General features: G+C 42.9%; 1 protein-coding gene across 5 annotated transcripts in view; it reads right to left on the reverse strand.

Moving 5' to 3' along the window:
• The window catches only part of SULF1 (sulfatase 1), a 161,739-nt gene that overhangs the window by 14,253 nt on the left and 129,131 nt on the right, over positions 1 to 18,355 (reverse strand). For all 5 annotated transcript variants that reach the window (XM_057735088.1, XM_057735085.1, XM_057735086.1 and 2 more), the window contains 6 exons: positions 7,531 to 7,747; positions 4,756 to 5,008; positions 3,234 to 3,330; positions 2,714 to 2,808; positions 2,336 to 2,401; positions 1,217 to 1,389 (listed from right to left, as the gene is read on the reverse strand). In XM_057735088.1, the coding sequence (XP_057591071.1) occupies positions 1,217 to 1,389; positions 2,336 to 2,401; positions 2,714 to 2,808; positions 3,234 to 3,330; positions 4,756 to 5,008; positions 7,531 to 7,747 (901 nt within the window). The remainder of the gene's footprint in view (positions 1 to 1,216; positions 1,390 to 2,335; positions 2,402 to 2,713; positions 2,809 to 3,233; positions 3,331 to 4,755; positions 5,009 to 7,530; positions 7,748 to 18,355) is intronic.

Genomic DNA, 18,355 nt, shown 5'->3' on the forward strand with positions numbered 1-18,355 from the left:
TACAACACCTGGACATGAGATGGGCTGTTACCATTAATATCTTTTGCACCACGGAGAGGCTCACTGGTTAACTTGTAGGAAGCATGTGAGAGAGCTGTCAGACTAAAGCTCCTGCTCTTCCCTCTGCCTGGGGTGCTGCACCCCACACCGCCACTCCGCCCCAGTTCACACAATTCCTTTTCTGCACTCCTTAGGTTTCAGCTTCAATTTCACCTCTTCAGACAGGCCCTCCACCCGTACCCTCTCTAAAAGCATCCCTTTTAAAAACTTGGATCACTGTTTCCTTCACAGCATTATTACAACTTATAATAATTTTATTGATTTCATTTACTTTCTTTACCCCTTTTTGAAATATAAGTGTCTTGAGGGCAGAGAAGGAGGGGTGTCTCACTCATTGTGTGTCTCCCATGCTCGGCCCAGAGCCTGACGGAGAAGAGGCCCCCAGCAAGCTCTGTGACCCTCAGATCCCCACATTCAAAGCTAAAAGCTAGGCCTTTAAGAGGTCATTCGGCCTCGAGTATGTAAACATCAGGTAAACATAAATGCAAACACAGATACTGAAATCAAGACGCATCAAAATGGAAAGATAAAACAAAAATGATCACAGATAGGCCCTAGGTCTTCCCAAGCATTGTCTCTGGTTCCCTGGGAGTCCCCAAATCCCAGTTTGAGAAACACTGACCTGGGTGGCCTCCTGTGATCCTTCCAACTAGAAGATTCAGTGTTTTAGCTACTCCATGAGATGGCAGGGATTCAAGCACAGTGCTAAGTACTAAAGTGGACTGAGAATAAATAGGATACAGTCCCTGCATTCAAGGAGCTTTTACTTCCTTTTATTATATATAGACTATGCACTTGAAGTAAAGCAGAAATGAAATATACTTGGGGCAAAATTGTTTATCCATTTCAGTTACTTACTGACAGAGCCTGAAGTCTGTCAGGAGCTGGGTACTGTGTGAAATATCATCAGGAGAAAAACCCACGGAGAGCTGGGCATCTTCAAACAAAAGATCAAAATAAAAATTTCTAAAGGAAAAAGGAATTTTGGCAAAATGATTCTAGTTGTCAGTCTAGAATCTGATGACATGACGCTTTCCTCTAGAACCTTTCTAGATTCCTGGTTTCACGCTGCTGAATTCCTAGTCTAAGTAACTGTGTGCAAGCTGCTGGCTGTCCCCGGGGTGGCAGGAAGTGGCTTTCAGAGGGAGCAACTCACGGTTCCAGAACGGGGCCGTCTGCCAGTGGTTGTTGTCGTGTGTGAAGCAGGTGAGGCCAGGAAGGCTGCACTCCTCGCCCTTGCGCTGCCGTTTCTTCTCCTTCCTCTCTTTCTTCCTCCTGCGGTTCTCCTTGAAAAGCTGCAGTTTGCTGTCTACTTCTTGAGCGGCTTCTCTATTCCAACAGAAGGGACTTTTTAATGCTCAGAAAGCACTTTCTCACGCAAAATAGGATTGTTGCTATGAGTCGCACACACACATGCAGGCACAAGATAACAGACACACGTTAATCGATGGCCTTACTTTTTCAGAGTGCCTCAAAACGCAAAAACAAAATCAATGATATTGGAGAAAAACTCATTAAGTGACAGCACTCTTAGAATTTTGCTGAGTCTTAACAGGACCAACGTTTCCTTCCTTACTGACGTGCAATCTTCGATGGAAATAAATGTCAATGTGAATCAGTAGGTCCTACCAGCCATCCCTTTGGGCAAGTGGCTTAACTTCCTGGTGGCTCAGTATCTAGCAGCCATGAAGTCAATGACTAATTGGATTAGATGACTTGAATTAGGTTTCTAAAATTCTCTTGACAAATCCTAACAAATAGGCTTGGAAAGAATTTTTTAAAAAAATATGTATTTTTTAATTTTCTTGATTTTTCCATAAAGGCCTCAGAGTTTGTTGAGGCTCAAATATTAAATCCCCTTCATATGCAAATCTTACTATTATTTTAAAAAGATGTCTATTTCCTCCAACTTTCAGAATTCAACACGATTGCAGGCTGCCCCACAGAACACACGGACCTAATTCAGTGAGTCCACATCTCCTAATCACTGTCCATAGAAAGCAGTGCATGGAGTACAATCCAGTACCAGTCCATACATTGGCAGAGAGCACACACGGAATTAGAGCAGAACTCCACATGAAGCCCCAAAAGCATCGATCGCCATGATCTCTTGGCAACATGTGGGCTTGTTTTAAACTTCTTGAGCTAACGCTTTCCCAGCTGCATCTACTTTTCCCAAGCAGCACAACTTGCAACACAGGCGTCCCAGCAGCCTTTCAGAAATGCCCAGCAAACAGTCCTTCACTCCCAACAAACGGGACAAACAGTTACTTACTTGAATGGGTGAAGGTGGCTCTTTAATTTCTCTTGCTTTTTCACACCTTTCTCTTTGTTGTAATAGCTGCAGGCAAGAAGGTTAAAAGGTGAATGTTCATAAGCGTGCATTTCATCAAACAGTTGATTTATGAAATGGAAGCAAAACACAAGGTAGGCAGTTATTAACACTTTGTTGTATATAACAATCTTAACTCGATGGGACCTTTTTTTGACCTCTGCTTAGGTTTATGACATATTTAATTTGACCTAAATGGTTTAGATTATTACAATATATGATAGGGAATTTAATTTACTAAGCTTTCTATTGGTAACAAGCCCAGTGTGCATCACTGTAGCTTGTGTGAAGATGAGACCGTGGATGGACACGCACACACACCTCTGTTTACTGCAGGCACACTCCTCAGGTTTCCTTCTCTTTAGATGTCCTCTCACTTCTCTTAAATTCTTAATTTTATCTTGCAAAGCTTCAATCTGGAAAACACACATGTGAAGAATGACATTTTAAGATCAAAATTTTCTATACAAAGTACCTTTCTTTTCACCCTATTTTCCATGTTCTATAATTATAGCCAGTCATCTGAGATGGTAATTAATTTGGAAGCAAGCGGGGCATAGAGTATGTCCACCTTTATATTCCAACTGATGTGTTACAATAAACATAAACAGCTGGCTCTTTTATAATTGAATCATTTTGCTCACAGAGATTTCAAGAGGTCATGCTTTCTTCATCCTCTATTTTGTTTTCAATCAGGACTATCACTGTATCACTGGAGAAAGAGAAGCACCTTGTTCTTTTATTTTTCACACAACTGTAAAAAAGATGAGTGTACACAGCAGGGCTGGTGAGCCAAATTTGCATTTGGAATATACCTTCCAGTCACATGGCCACGGCTCACCTCTTTATCAATGTATGCTTTGTGGTCCTTCCAGGCTCTGGCTGATTGATAAAGTTCTCTCTCACAATGGATTGTATCATTTGGAAGAATAAAGCACCTGCAAAAACAACATTAGCAATAGGTTTCTATTCTAATATTAAAAAACATTAGAAATAGATAGCAAAGGGGAACTCTCAGCAGTCCAGTGGTTACGCCTCCGTGCTTCCAGTGCAGGGGGCACAGGCTCGATCGCTGCTCAGGGAACTAAGATCCTGCATGCCGCGTGGTGTGGCGTGGCCAAAAAATTAAACACAAAACAAAAGAAATAGCAAAAGGAACTTCATTAGCCTCTAAGTGCTTAATTTGGATGCTAGCAGTAATCTAGAGCGGAGCCTACAAGGATAAGTGGGGCTGTTTCCTGGCTACTGGCAAGGACAGAGGATGTGTCACAGAGACACCATCATGAAGAATGAGGCAACATTCAGTAGTCACATCTCCATGAACAAATATCACCCCATTTTTGAAAGCCCCATCAAGTACTGTAGGAAAAAAAAAATGAAGTCTTCACAGTTGTCATGGAAAGGGCTGGTTTGAAGAAATACAGAGAAGGGGGTTATTTATCTCACTCATTTTGTTACAAAGAGCCTGCCTGAGGTGCCCCATTAAGTTTGAAGCAAAGAAGTAGCCCCAGGGATGCAGAGCCAGTGGGATGCGGGGGAGGGCGGGACTGGAGGGGTGGGGGTGGGGTGGGGAGGAGGGTGGAATCAGCACGCAAAGAGGAACAACCCCGGGTCTAAGTCCTTCCATATCTAACCATAACCACTGCAGGCACTGGGAGACCCATCCCTAAGATAAAAATCCGGGCAGGGCTCAGGGCACCCCACCTCCCTAAAGTGATGAAATGAAAGAGAAACAAACATCTTGCTAATAAATTCAGAATGAAAAAATTTCTCTATCAAGAGAGTTTGGAAGGAACTGAAGAACCAGGGTCGTTGGTTAAAGCGGCGTGGGAATCACCTCCCTCCCCATCTCCTTGACCCCCAGGGATTTGGACAGGTCAGGCGTTTCTGCATCTCATCCATCCCCAACCTAGGCCATCTTTCTGGAAGCTTCTCCAGGACCCAGAGCCCTCCCCTGGGCAGTGTTTCATGTCTGAGACCCTGACGGTGTAACTGCTCTGAGCCACAGCGACCATGCGGCACGGAGAGCCTTTCCAGTCTTGGTAACGGTTGCCACGTGTTTTCCAGACCCCACAAAGGTAAACGCTTCAGGGCAGAACTCCACGCCTGCTAAGTCAAGTTGTGACAGCATCACTCTGGCTCAGCGCCCAGCTGATCAGCCTTCATGTGAAACGGACCCAAAGCAAACGACCAAATCTATGGCTGCTTGGACTCCTCGTTGCTTCTTTAACCCCCAGTTATCACGTCAGCCAGCCCTCGGATGCTGTACTGCCTCGTGATGTTATTTTTTGTAAAGGGGCACAGTCGTATGATATGGAGGGATGGTTTTGAACTCGACCCCCGAGAACACAAGGCCTTCCTACTTGTGCGTCACCCGGACGGTGGCGGGCAGGCCCACGGCACTGCCGCTGTTGGCCAGCAACGCATCCCCGTCACCACCGCTGGTGGCCTGGCGGCCACCGGGCCCCTGGCGGCCTTCATCATGACGCTTGGCAATGCTTCTCGGTCGCAGGACTTGCAGTTCTTCTTCTTCGAGGTTTATGTCATATATTTCGCCTTCAAATTCAACCGACAAGGAACGTGTCTGTCGGGTATGGACAAATCTGGGCTTGTACTCTGGAAATAAGGGAAGACAGGTTAACACAGATGTCCAGGTGCAGTTTAGGAGGGAAGAAAATGATTGCTGGGCTCGGTGAGTGTTTTGGGAAGGGGCGAGCACCACACACTGTATTGCTGGGGGGCACCTCAGGGTGCGGTGGCCGGGCCGCGGGAATCCACGTCGGGAGAGGCAGGCTCCGGTCCTGCCTTTGCCCGTGCAGAGCAGTGTGCTGGGTGGTGCGTTTCTCTGGGCCTCAGGCGTTTCATCCCTCGAGTGAGGGGGCGGTCTATGCGATCTCTAAGCCCCTTCCCACCTAGGGTAGGCTGTGAACTTTCACATTGTTTTCAACATGAACTACAAGGCAGTTTGAATAAAATCATTAGTAATAGTACTGACTATAATTTAATGAGCTTTTACTACGTATGATTCCCCTTGTACATATCTCTAATGCACAATCATGAGAGACAGGCATTAGGACGACAAATCCTCACATTAAAAACCTATCATATTGTCACATGTGTAGAGACATGTGTGGACCTAGAGACTGTCATACAGAGGGAAGTGAGTCAGAAAGAGAAAAACAAATATCGTATAGTAACACATATATGCGGAATATAGAAAAATGGTACAAATCAACTGGCTTGCAAGGCAGAAACAGAGACACAGATGTAGAGAACAAACACATGCACACCAAGGGGGGAAAGTGGGGAGGGTTGTGGGGGAATTGATTGGGAGATTGGGATACCAAATTGTACACTCTAAATATATGCAGTTTATTGTATGTTAAAACAAAACAAAACAAAATGCAACCTATCAGATTGTCAAAATAGGCTCAAGAATTTGCTGTTATCATCTTTATATTATGATGAGAAAACTGAAGCTTTAGATGTTACTTATCTTTTGCAAGGTGACGTAGCCAATCGTTGTGGGAGCTTAGACTATAATCTATCAGCTTCTAAAGGTTACAGTTTTCCCACAACACTGGGATGCTTTTTCGAAAAGGTAAATGCTCCAGACACCTTTGTTTGCACAAATAATAGAAGCGTGCTCTAAGAAAAATTAAATTCTGCAAATGCTTTCATTTGCCAACTGACAATGCCTGGCAGATGGACAGTGATGCCAGGGGGAGGTGAACATGCTTTCTGCTCACCAGAGATGACTACTGTCAAGCCTCACAGTGAGCTAGATAAGAGCTTTAGTGTGCAAACAGCGGCCCCCACTGATGAGCTGCACTCAGACTCCGCGGGGGCACACTCAGCGGCCCTATGTGTCCAGCCCGCTGCTAAAGTAGGAAGGAAGGGAGCACACTGGCTGCAGAGGCAGAATCGTCTTGCTCTCTGCAGGAGGCTGCTCTCAGAGGAGTTAGCTCTGCGCGTTGGATCCCTGAGAGTGCTCACGAATTCCCTCATTACGCAAAAGAGGAGCATCCACTCCCGTTCTCACGTACACAAGACTCCACGCCGCTTGAAAAAGTGGCCCCAGACTTCTTCAGCATGTGTGCTCAACACGAACAGATCAGTGTGCTTTATGGTCAGTGCCTGGGGAGTGACACTGAACTTCTTGGGAGAGAAGAGGCAGTCCCCACCTCCAAGCTGGACACTGGGGGATGGCTTCTGTTAAGGGAGAGGGTCGAGGTCCTGTCCCTTGTTGTTTTCCCATTTGAAATCTTTGTGTGAATTATTAAACCTGGCATTTTCTCTCAGGAGCAAAGGAAATCTCCCAAGTCAATGATTTTCGGGCTTTTGGGTTACAGAGTCCTTTAAGATTTTGTTGCAAGTTATGGACATTCAGAAACACATGCATATGTACAAATAGAATATACTTAAAATTTTGGATGAAATGTTAGAGGCTCACGATCCTATAAAGTTCATCTGTGGAGTTCAGTGTAAAAAAGCCTGTTCTAAGAGCTTCCGTTGTTCTGGTGAATTATTTGATGTCCTGGTTTGGGGCACAGAATTTAATTTAATGTATCCTGCTTTCCAAAACCAGTCTAGAAAGGCATTATCACAGAAATGTCAGTTCTTATACTATGCCACTAGATGGCACTAGACTCTCATTCTTTTATGGAAGGTGCCGCTTCATAGGAATCTGATAGGTGCCTGATGGAGTTTTCATAAAGAAAATGCTAGGCAGTGCTTCTCATACTGAATTTGACTAGCTTGACCCTGCCAGTCAATAAGAAGAATTAGAAAAATATATTGTCCTAAAACAGATATGCCTTTTAGAAAAGCATTTATGCTTCTCTTATTAGTTAAATGCACAAGCAATGAAACCTGGGATTTTTCTTTTTTCTTTTTAAAGTGTGCATGTTTTGTGTCTGCTGCTTTTACTGAATACACTTTCATTCTAAGATTAATATTCACAAAGTAAAATCTCAAATGACTCAGCTTTCATATTTTAGAATAATTATTCGCTTTTAGCCCCGAACCTATGCATCGATAGTTAGAACATGTAGACGGATCAAGCCTTTTTTGTCTCCCTAACATCCATTCCCAAAGTCCTCAGCCTGCCGCAGAGAGGGTCACAGTGAATGGCTTACTTGGGGTCCCCTGGTTCCTCAGGAACTGCCTCTGACTCTTTCTCTGGCTTCTGCTGGCCCGATAACCAGAATCTCCACAATTGCACTCTTTGTCCTTGTCGTGGAAGCCGCGAGAGAAGAGGTGCCGCGTGCTCTGCCGGACGGCGAGCAGGTCACCAGAGCCCTTGCACTTGTGGATTCGAAGCTTGCCAGACGTGTCCTCGACACACTGCCACTTCTGCAAAAGCCAACGTGAGAGTGTTACCCATCCCAAGTCAGGTGTTTCTGATTAAGGACTGCTGCTTTTGTTTTTAGAACCCTGGCAACACCGTTAAAAAGAGAGAAAGAAAAAAGGCCAGCTTTTAAGTGACCCTGGAATAAGTTGACTCCTGTTCTCGTAGTTATTTCCTTCACTGAAGGCAAATACAGATGACCACGGAATCACGGGAAATCAGAACTACCTCAATGACACCAGAGCCAAAAATTGGTATATAAATCCTTAGCATCCAGACTAAACAGAGTCTTGAACAAAACACGTGAAAGTCCTTACTTAACTCACCAAGCCACAGAGCACAGCTGTCAGGGCTGTTTTCACCAGACCCTTCTTTTTCTGGAAAAACAAACTCGACTGCTTTGTTCTCTGCCCTTGAATTTCTAATGTGAGCCCGGGAAGAGTGGCACATGAGGAAGACAGAGACAAGTTTAATCTGAGTCCATTACGGGGCGAGCCAAATTTCATACACCCCAGATGTTAGCAGATGTGCCAGGCTTTCCTTGCGCTTTTTCTTATCCTTCTACAAACAGCGCACACCCAGCAGCGCAAGCTGCTCCCTAAAGAGGCAAGGTTCTCCTCCCTGAGAAATGTGTGGGGAGCTGGCACTGGGTTTTCTAGTTTGAGCGTGCTATCAAGTCAGCTACAGAGACTGCAAGCTTAACTCTGGAGGAGTATGCCCCAGCATCGGGGCTCAGGGCTCCCCGCCCCGTTTCCTGGGTATCAAATCTGGCTGAAATAACAGCGCTTTGCCTGGGGGTTATTTCATGGGATCCTCTGTAACTGACGAAGATCTAATAACCTTCCTTTTACTTTTTATTTCCCCCTTTCTCCTTCCTAAAATGTTAATCTGGAGAACAGGAAGAATAATGACCTTCGTTTTAAGTTGATCGTGGTTGTTACAACAAGCTACAGCGTTGCGTTATGAAACTTTCGTCTTTTTTTTTTTCCTTTCCATGGATGAGCATCACCTGTGTACACTTTTTATTGATACTTCTCTTCTTTAAATGGACACATTTCTAAACTGTGGCCACAGCAGTAATACTTGTAAAATTATGTGTTGTGCCACTTATCTGTTTTCAAATACACATTAAAATAAATGAAAAATTATTGGGTTGGCCAAAACGTTTGGGTTTTTCTGTAACATCTTATGGAAAAACCTGAAGGAACTTTTTTGGCCAACCCAATGCTAGCCAAAAGATGTTCTTTCAGGCACCATGTAAAATGATCTCATATATCCCCTTGCTGTGCCTGTATTGTTGGGTTGTTGGGGGATGTCTTGATTTCAAAGTGTCCTAATGCAAGGTAAAGTTTGGCCAAGGGTCCCAGATGGCTTGGTCAGCAGACAAATGACACTTGTGTACAAAATGGATATAACCCTTCACAACGGACCATGATGGCGAGTCACAGTTTGTTTCCTCTTAACAGAGTCATAGGCCTTCGGTAGGTATTGAATTATCATAGCTGCCTTTGTGCTTCTACCACAGAGTTCCCAAATCCCCAGCATATAGAACTTGCTCTATAATTTCACTTTAGCCTCTATATATTCTTTGTGCTATTGAGTTAAATGATTTCAAGACACACCAAGTTACAACCTTCTTTAGTGGCTTGGCCAGAATGTCTTGAAAGTTCACATCTCCATCCATAGAAGTAGGAGCACAAGAGAGAAGGCAACTAACTACCTATTTACAAAGCCATGAAAAGATAAGAAGACAAGAATAATCTAAGGACTAATTAAAACAGAAATGATTTTACTAAAAACAAACAACCCCCCCCCCCAAATGTGAAACTGAAATCAACAAGGCATGTGGGAGTTACATCTGATCAGTGGTCCTCACACTTGGTTGGACATTGGGATTTTTCCAAAGCTCCCCTGGTGATTCAAATGTGCAGCTGGGGTAAGAACCACTGCTTTAGATTCACAGCCTGTTACTGGACCTCTCTGTAGCTGGATTCCACAAGGAGGGCAGAAGGGATATATTTAAATCTGAGGAGCTCACATGGATGAGTCTTTGAGAGAGGGATACATATTTTTGAGTGTGAATGTGAAAAGAAATTTGTGTCTAGAAATGTAGTGATGTAACCAGGTCAGAAAATGACTCCAGTTGAACGCAGGGACACTTTCAGCTCATCTATACTGACAGGACTATGTGATTTGTTTAAGAGTAAGCAGTTCTCCTCACTCTCTCTCCTAACCCTAACCCTAACCCCAACAGTTAGTTGACAGACTTAGTCTTCATACATTCTTAGCTGAAAACTGCATGTGGCTGGTTCCATGTAGTTTTATTTTATTTTATTTTATTTTTTTTAACATGGATACCAGTGATTTCCAGGCCTGGGTTTACAGCACTCCTAGATATGTCCAATCAGCTCAAGGAGGTGCCATGAAATTCTCAAAAAAGTTCTCTAAGACTCATACACAACCCCATTAAGAAATAATTAAATGCCATATAGAATTCTTGCTGGTAAAAAGTGTCACTAAAATAAATAATATTTCACAGCTCCAAAAAGTTTGGAAATCAGTGCTGCCTGAGTATCTGTCTTAAACCCAGATGGTTTAAGACATATCCATTCTCCTGAAGTGCTACCTCAAGCATTCAAAAACCAAGAGCTGACTGCTTAATGTCTGTAGTAGCAAAAGAAGGCATCAATGGACTTCGTAGGTGGTGCAGTGGGTAAGAATCTGCCTGTCAATGCAGGGGACATGGGTTCGATCCCTGCCCCAGGAAGATACCACATGCCGCGGAGCAACTAAGCCCGTGCGCCACAAGTGCTGAGCCTGCGCTCTAGAGCCCATGAGCCACAACTATTGCCTAGAGCCCATGCTCTGCAACAAGAGAGGCCACCTCAATGAGAAGCCCACACACCACAATGAAGAGTAGCCCCCACTCGCTGCAACTAGAGAAAGCCTGTGTGCAGCAATGAAGACCCAACACTGCCAATAAAATAAATAAATATATTTATAAAAAAAAAGGCATCAGTGGATTCATGATTCACAGCCAAGTAGAAGCTTAAGTGCTCTATTTTCTATGGGAAAAATGTGGTTAACTTTATTTTTGAAAAATGATGGCCTTATGTCTTTTTGTATTCCAATTTATATCAACTTTAGCACAAATACTAAATTTTAAAACACACAACTACACACTGAAAACCTTCCTTAGTTTTATGATCACAATGCATTAAAAAATTTTTCTTTTCCTTCCTTCCTTCCTTCCTTCCTTCCTTCCTTCCTTCCTTCCTTCCTTCCTTCCTTCCTTCCTTTCTTCCTTTCTTTTCCCCTGGAGGAGCTGAAGGGACAAGTAGATTCTTGTAGAACACAAAAATATAGGCAGACTTTTTAGCAACTTAGCCTATTTGGATTACAATTGCATTTTCCCATTAGCCAAATTCCTTGTTGATTTCCTATGGGATAGAGATGAAGAGAAAGCGTGTTTCTTTCCTGAAGAGTTGAATTTAACCACACGTAAGGTCTGGCATGGTCCGTATCATGGATGATGTACATAGAAACCCAAGTAGACATACATCTGTGCATGCATATGTACACACACACGCGCACACACACATACCCACAAACACCACATGTATACACATGCCCGCACACATTTGTGTATAAAACAGGAGCCGCTGACAAAAATGCCAATTATTTTCTGTACCACGGCTTCTCTGAACAAGTCATAGACCCTATTAGAGTAATTAGCTAGAGGCTTTGAAAACCTTCTTAGCGGCAAGCATACAAGGAATTTTAATGAAATGTAATTACCACCCATGGGCCACAGTCATTTTAGTGTCTGATATCGTGACAATTTTTATGGCTGAGCAATAAAACCTGGAAATAGTGGCAACGAAAATGGTCATCTTACCTCAAGAGTTTATAGAGGGAGGCGGAGAAAGAGAATTTCTAACAGAATTGCTCTCAAATATGGTGCAAGCCATTTACAGCCTCCAAATAATGAGATGATTTTGCATTGCAGAAGAGTTGCCAGAATCAGATGAGAGCCTGAGCTCAGGGGAGGCTAACAGGACGTGGAGTCAGCCTCAGAAACGAGCTTTGTTAAGTAAGTGCCCTCCCGAGGTACAGATGTCACACTGCCTCGCTTTTATCTATGCTCTTGGACTTTATCGGTAAATCAGTTAATGGCCAAACCCAGTTTTCTCCTCTTCCCCAACCACTCACTCCTGCAAATTCCTTTCCTGCTTCCTGGGACATCATCTCAGTCCTCCTCCTGCCTGTCTGATGTATGAGCCTGTGCTGATAAGTTAGCACACATTCATTCCACAAATATTTCTGCACATCCACTGTGGGCGAGGTGCTTGGTAAAACTATTTGAATAATTCCAAAGTTATTATTATTTCATTTTAGCCTTTCCAATTACACGGAAACTTGGGATGAAGGACAAGGACCAAGTCTCTTACTCCTGAATTGTCCCCTGAAGTTAGCTCAGCATTGAATCACTCCATTTAATAATTATGTCCTAGTGTTTTTGAAGCATTATATATAACTTAAGGTAAATCACACCTGAGGAAGAAGAGAAGGTTGGCTATTTTGGTTCAAGGAATCATGGTGCAGCTGTTTGGGTGGAATCTAACCAAAGGAGAAATGTCATATTATCATCACCCATTAAATTCTTACTTGATATCAGGTACTGGTCCAGAGCACTTTATATAAAAATTTATTCATTTAATCTTCACAATAACCTAAAGTATGACCATAATTCATTTATTGGAGTAGGATTTTGTAGTAGTGAATACCGCCTATATTCTGCCAGGGACTTGGAAATGAAATTTCATACCCATATTGATGTGACGTAGTGGAAAAGTCCGGACTCTCAAGCTAGAAAAGGCTGGATTTGAATATCAGCTTTATCACATTGCTGTGGGGCCTGGGGCCAGGCAGCTGCACAGTCTGAGTTTTTTCAGGGTCACGAGCATCCGCGATAACACACAGGAAGAACCCCACACATGCAGCTACTCAACAAAGGTAGCTGCTGCTATTATTATTATTATTTTTACACACACAGTTTATTATTTAAAGAATTTGATCTACTGTAAACGTGATGAGAGGTAGCCATTTTTAATGGAGATAAGTACTGGGTTAGGGTCTAAAGACCTCACTTTTAATCTTCCTTTGCTGCTAACTCTATGGCCTTGAGCAAACTGCAGAAGCTCTTTGTTCTTCCAGATCCCACATCTGGTAAAATCATACTTGCTCCTCCTGGCTTCAAGGATATGTCATGAGAATAAGCTGTTGAGTGTTTTCGGAGTTCTGAGGGAAAGATACACTGTGTGACACCAGAGTAGAACTATCATAATTGACCTTCACAAAAGGCTATCCAGTCCTTGGGCAAGTTACTGTTCTCTGGTTGTAAACTGTCATAAATACAGTAATTAGCACATTTAGTGGGGAGACTGCAAGCTTTGAATCACACAAATGTTGGTTTGAATGCAGACTTGTCACCCTTCTAATTGTGCGACTTTGGTCAAGTTACTTTCCCATCTGAACCTCATATTTACAATACGCATAACATCTATTTTTTAGAAGCGTTTTCAGGTGTGCTCAGCACAGTATGAGAGGATGGTAGAGCTCTGGTTCCTTACCTTCTTGAAGTAACCCCTAGAGGATCATTACAGTTTCTATGTTTTGAATTGTATATATTTCTCAGATTGATTAAGAATGTTCTGTAATCTTACTTAGAACTACTTATACCCATTTTTGTGAGTAAGAAAGAAATTTGGCCAGAACTTTTTTGAAGGAACACTGCAATGATAGCTTCATTTTACACACATACACACACGCACAGTAGTTCTCCATTATTATACATCTTATTACACGGATTTGGTCCTAATTCGGGTCAAATCATATTCTCTGAGGTGCAACAACAATGCAGTTCTTTTCTGATAACCTGATTACCCTTTAAGCCAGTGCCAACATCATGGAAAGAAGTTACTACATGTGGATATGTGTTTAGAATTTTCATCTGGGGTGGGGATCCGTGAAAGGGGTGAAGTTGGTCAAAAGATACAAATTTCTAGTAAAAAAAATAAATAAGTCCCCGGGGGTGTAATGGATAACATGGTGCCTACAGTTAATAACACTCTATTGCAAGAAAGATGCTAAGAGAGAACATTTTACAAATTCTCATTACAAGAAAAAAAATTTTAACAGTGTGGCGATGGATGGTAACTAGGCTTCTTGTGTGTGATCACTTCACAATATATACAAATGTCAAATCATTATGTTGTACACCTGAAACCAATATAGTGTTATATGTCAATTATACTTCAGTTAAAAAAAGAATTTTCATCTCAATACTGGGGAATATAAGACCATATATACATCCTTGTTCAAACTGCTAATAGCTCAAGCTATTGTCAGACTTTCTCACAAATGTGAAATAGAGTTACCCGTGCTGAGGAGATTTATCTTCTGCTTTCTCTGAGATGGGGTGTGCCAGCATGGGGTCACGGGGAAGGGGAGAGGAAAAAGCAGCAGAGAGAGAAAATGTTTCCTCTTTTAGATTTTAATGTGGATAACTATTTGTAAAAGTCAGTGTTGCAATGTTTGGAAGAAGTATGATTCTTGCAAATGAGGGAAAATAAAATTGGTGAACCGACCTTGGCTAACAACCAATAGCTAGTATTTGTTGAGTGCTTGCTATGTGCCAGGGACTACTTCAGCTGCTTGATATATTTACCTACTATGGTCGTTATAGCAACTCCCAGAGGCAGGTACTATTATTATGCCCATTTTACAGATGAAGAAACTGAGGCAGAGTTAGGTTTAAGCAGCTTGCCTGCGGTCACATACCAAGCAAGCGGCGGACCCAGGATGCAATCCCAATTGATGAGGACACCAATGCGAAAGGAGAGTGGTTTGGGGCAGAGTATGAGGCTGCAGGTGGGCCTAGGTTGAGGGAATGGCACTTGGGAAGGCAGAGGTGACAACTTACATGCAGGCAAGAATATTATGTTTACAGGACAGGGAGGAGGGGAAACTGACCAGGGTGGGCATTTTGGGAAACAAGAGAGTAAAAATTAAATAAGGTGGGGCCACATTATGTAGTTGATGGAAAAAGTGTCTGTCCTTAACGTTTGTCTGTTTCTGACCCGTTTGGAACATTATTTAAAAATAGGGTTTGACATTTAACCCTGCAATTTGTATTTTGAAAAATGCGAAGAAGGCAAGCATCTAGGTAGAAGCCCAACTGTTCAGACTCATCCTTCAGTGCAAGGTGAAGAGAGGAGGAGGCTTGCCTTCCATACTGGGTCCCTGTGCAGACGAGAGTTTAGCCAGAGGATGGCACTGGGGCTCAATCTTTCTGGCCGGCTTCTCCGGAACCAGAAGAGCCAGGGCAGAGGTGGAGGCGGGGAAGCGGATGGCTACAAGCCGTCCTCTGATCTTAACCAGGGCTCAGTGGGTTTCTGGAAACAGGCAGCCCATTTCTGGCACACTAACAATTCTAGCCAGACCTTACTGGCAAATGTCTTTTTATTCCTGCTCTGCAGCTGGTCACAAAGGGTCAGAGGGATCTCTGGTCACAGGGATAATTTCTGGATGACAACATAAATCCTGGAGCTAAACCAGTTTACGCTCAACACGCTACATTCTAATTTCCTTTGCTTGATGCTGGGGTCCTTTTAGAATTTTAGCAGATCTTTGATTTTGTATTGATACAATAGTAGAAAGGCAAACTAAATTACAAAGATGCTGCAATTCAACGACTTTACAAAAGGACATGACATTTGCTCTATAAAAAGAAAACAAGTTGCTTTTTCCTCTTAAATGACAGAGAGTATATAAAATGTACTTTGAGATGGAATGCTCAGGAATTTCTCATTTATGTAACTCCTATTTAAGGGGTCAGTATCTATATCCGGAAGAGTTAAAAAAAAAAAAAACCAATCATGCTCACCCAACATGAATGGTTCTCGATCTTGGCTGCTCAGAGGAATCACCCAGGAGCTTGAAAAAAAAAAAAAACAATCCCCCCCGCCAGAAAAAACCTATTGCTGCTTGGATTCATCCCCAGAGATTCTGATTTAATGTGTCTGGGTTGGGATTCGAATACGGGCATTTCCAAAGCTGCCTAAGTGATTCTAATGTGAGGTCATGGTTGAGAACCGCTGCCCTAGATGCTGCGAGGGCTTCAGGGAGGCAAATGCCATTTACAGTTTCAAAGAGAAAAATCTATTGTCTTATATTTTTGCAGAGGCAGCATGTTCTGGGGAAGAAAAGATTGAATGTGAAGCAAAGAGATATAGGTTTTGACATTGTGTTTGTGGCTTAAGTTTTCTGGATCTAAATTTCCTTATTAGGAAAAGGATATCATTTGACTAGATTTCTAAGCCTCTTCCGACATTGACATGCTCAGATTCCAGGTCTGTGGTTCACAACACTGTTAAAAAATACAGATGCGTTGGCCTCACCTGCAGACATGTTCATCCGATTGGTCCAGTGTTTGCAAAAGCTCCCCAGGGGATTGTAACGTGCAGACAGAGCTGAGCGTCACTGATCTATGTTCTCTGCTGAACCAAAGTCTTCAGATGGAAGTTGAGTTTGTACAAGAGTGTACGTGTGCGTGCGTGTGTGTAGTGTGTGTAGTGGGTACATAAATACACCTGGGGGTGTAACACCAGCTGAGAGGGTGGTGGGAATTCATCCTCGGCCTCATATTAATTCAAGAACATGGACGTAATGCAAACACGCATGTCCGTGCTGTCTTAATTAGTCCCTGCTGGTTGTTTTGTTCACATGGTGGAGAAGTGATGCCAAGTGTCTGGGATCCTGGCCCATTTGAACTCCCTGTTGGCTTCATAGGAATGAAAACAACAGGTAATAGGGCCTGAAACAATAGCGACGCCCAACGTCCAACACTTGCACACCACTACAGCTCATCTAGCGCTTTACATACACGCTAGTACTTCATCCCCCCAAGACAGAGAACAAGTTTCTTTCTAGAGATAGAAAACCTAAGACTTAGGAGAAACGAAGCGTTTTGTCCAAAAACACGCAACCGAAAGGTAGGAAATGCCAATATTCTAACCCGAACCTTTGAACTTCACATTCCTCTCTCCTCTGTGTACTCCACTTCCTGCATCCACGTTGCCCCCGAGCCATCCTTCGGTGACCAGGCACGGGGGTCTGTTGGCGGGGTGGGGGGTGCGTGGACCATCTCTTTGGGGATTTGGAGTGAGGAGAATGGGGTTAATGGTGCTGGTTTTTCCTCTACACCCCATGGAGGGTCAAACCAAAGAGAAGATGGTGTTGCCTTTGAAGGAAGGCAGGTGACCTTGGTTAGAGGCACAGGTCAGGTGTGAAACCCGTGTCAGGGGGAGAGAACCCCAGCAAGTTAGCTCTAGCCTTCGCTGCTGCCTTGATCCTCAACAATCCCATTATTCTGGACTTTCTTCTTCCCTTCCAAAGGTCAGTGATATTGTAACTGATAATCTTAAAAAGATAATCTTCAAGGATTGGGAGGGGGCGGGGGGTGAAGGGGAAGCTGAGACGAAGCGAGAGAGTAGCACAGACATATATATACTACCAACTGTAAAATAGATAGCCAGTGGGAAGTTGCTGTATAACAAAGGGAGTTCAATTCGAGGATGGAAGATGCCTTAGAGGACTGGGACGGGGAGGGTGGGGGGGACTCGAGGGAGGGAGGGAATATGGAGATATGTGTATAAAAACAGATGATTGAACTTGCTATACCCCCCAAAAATAATAAATAAATAAAATTAAAACCCAGGGGCCAAAAAAAAAAAAAAAAAAAAAGATAATCTTCAAAGTAGAGCCAGACAAAACAGCAAAAGGCCAACACATACAGATTTATAGACTACCATTAAGCTATGTCAGGTTGAACCTACACGTTTGATAACTGCCTTGAAGAGGCTCAAAATTTTCTTGAAGTTCTCAGATTCTAAGGCTATGGTTTGAGCACCCCCTACAGAAAGAAATCACTGTCGGTGCAAAGTCCAATTCTTTGCTCCGTTAATTCAGGCGCTTCTCAAAGAGATCATTGCTAACATTTTCATATACTTATGTGATAGAATCCAAATTCAGACCGCTCAATGCAGAAGTAAAGCAACAGAGGAAAATTCCAGACAGCCAAATATCAAAGTATTTCATGGGGGCAAAACACGTTTAGAAAACTACTAACATAAAAAAGCAGAGCGAACTTTTTGACATAGTTGGCATTCAGTACAGGAGTGAAGAGCTTGTGCCAATAATCTAGTTCATGCTGCATTTGCCCTTGAGGACATATATTAAAATTTCAGCACAAGCCGTATGGAGAGGTTTGCAAAACTGTATAATGAAAGGTAGGCCACGTACCTTATTCTCAAAGGGTTATAAGTCTCGCCACTTAAAGGGCTGATATAGTAACAAGATCACCAACGTGCGTGAGATATATTTAACACTGAACATTTCCAACTTCTGAATAGAAGTAAAATTAGTCTATTGAGGTTGGCTCATAAAAAATCATTTTAGAGCTACAAAACAATTCTGAGGTTTTAGTCCTAATAATACTTAGAGCTTCCATAAGAAGGATTTGAAGACTTCAAATTAAAATATAATGACTA

This window comes from Hippopotamus amphibius, chromosome 5 (genome assembly GCF_030028045.1).
Source record: "Hippopotamus amphibius kiboko isolate mHipAmp2 chromosome 5, mHipAmp2.hap2, whole genome shotgun sequence".
NCBI classification, from domain to species: domain Eukaryota; kingdom Metazoa; phylum Chordata; class Mammalia; order Artiodactyla; family Hippopotamidae; genus Hippopotamus; species Hippopotamus amphibius.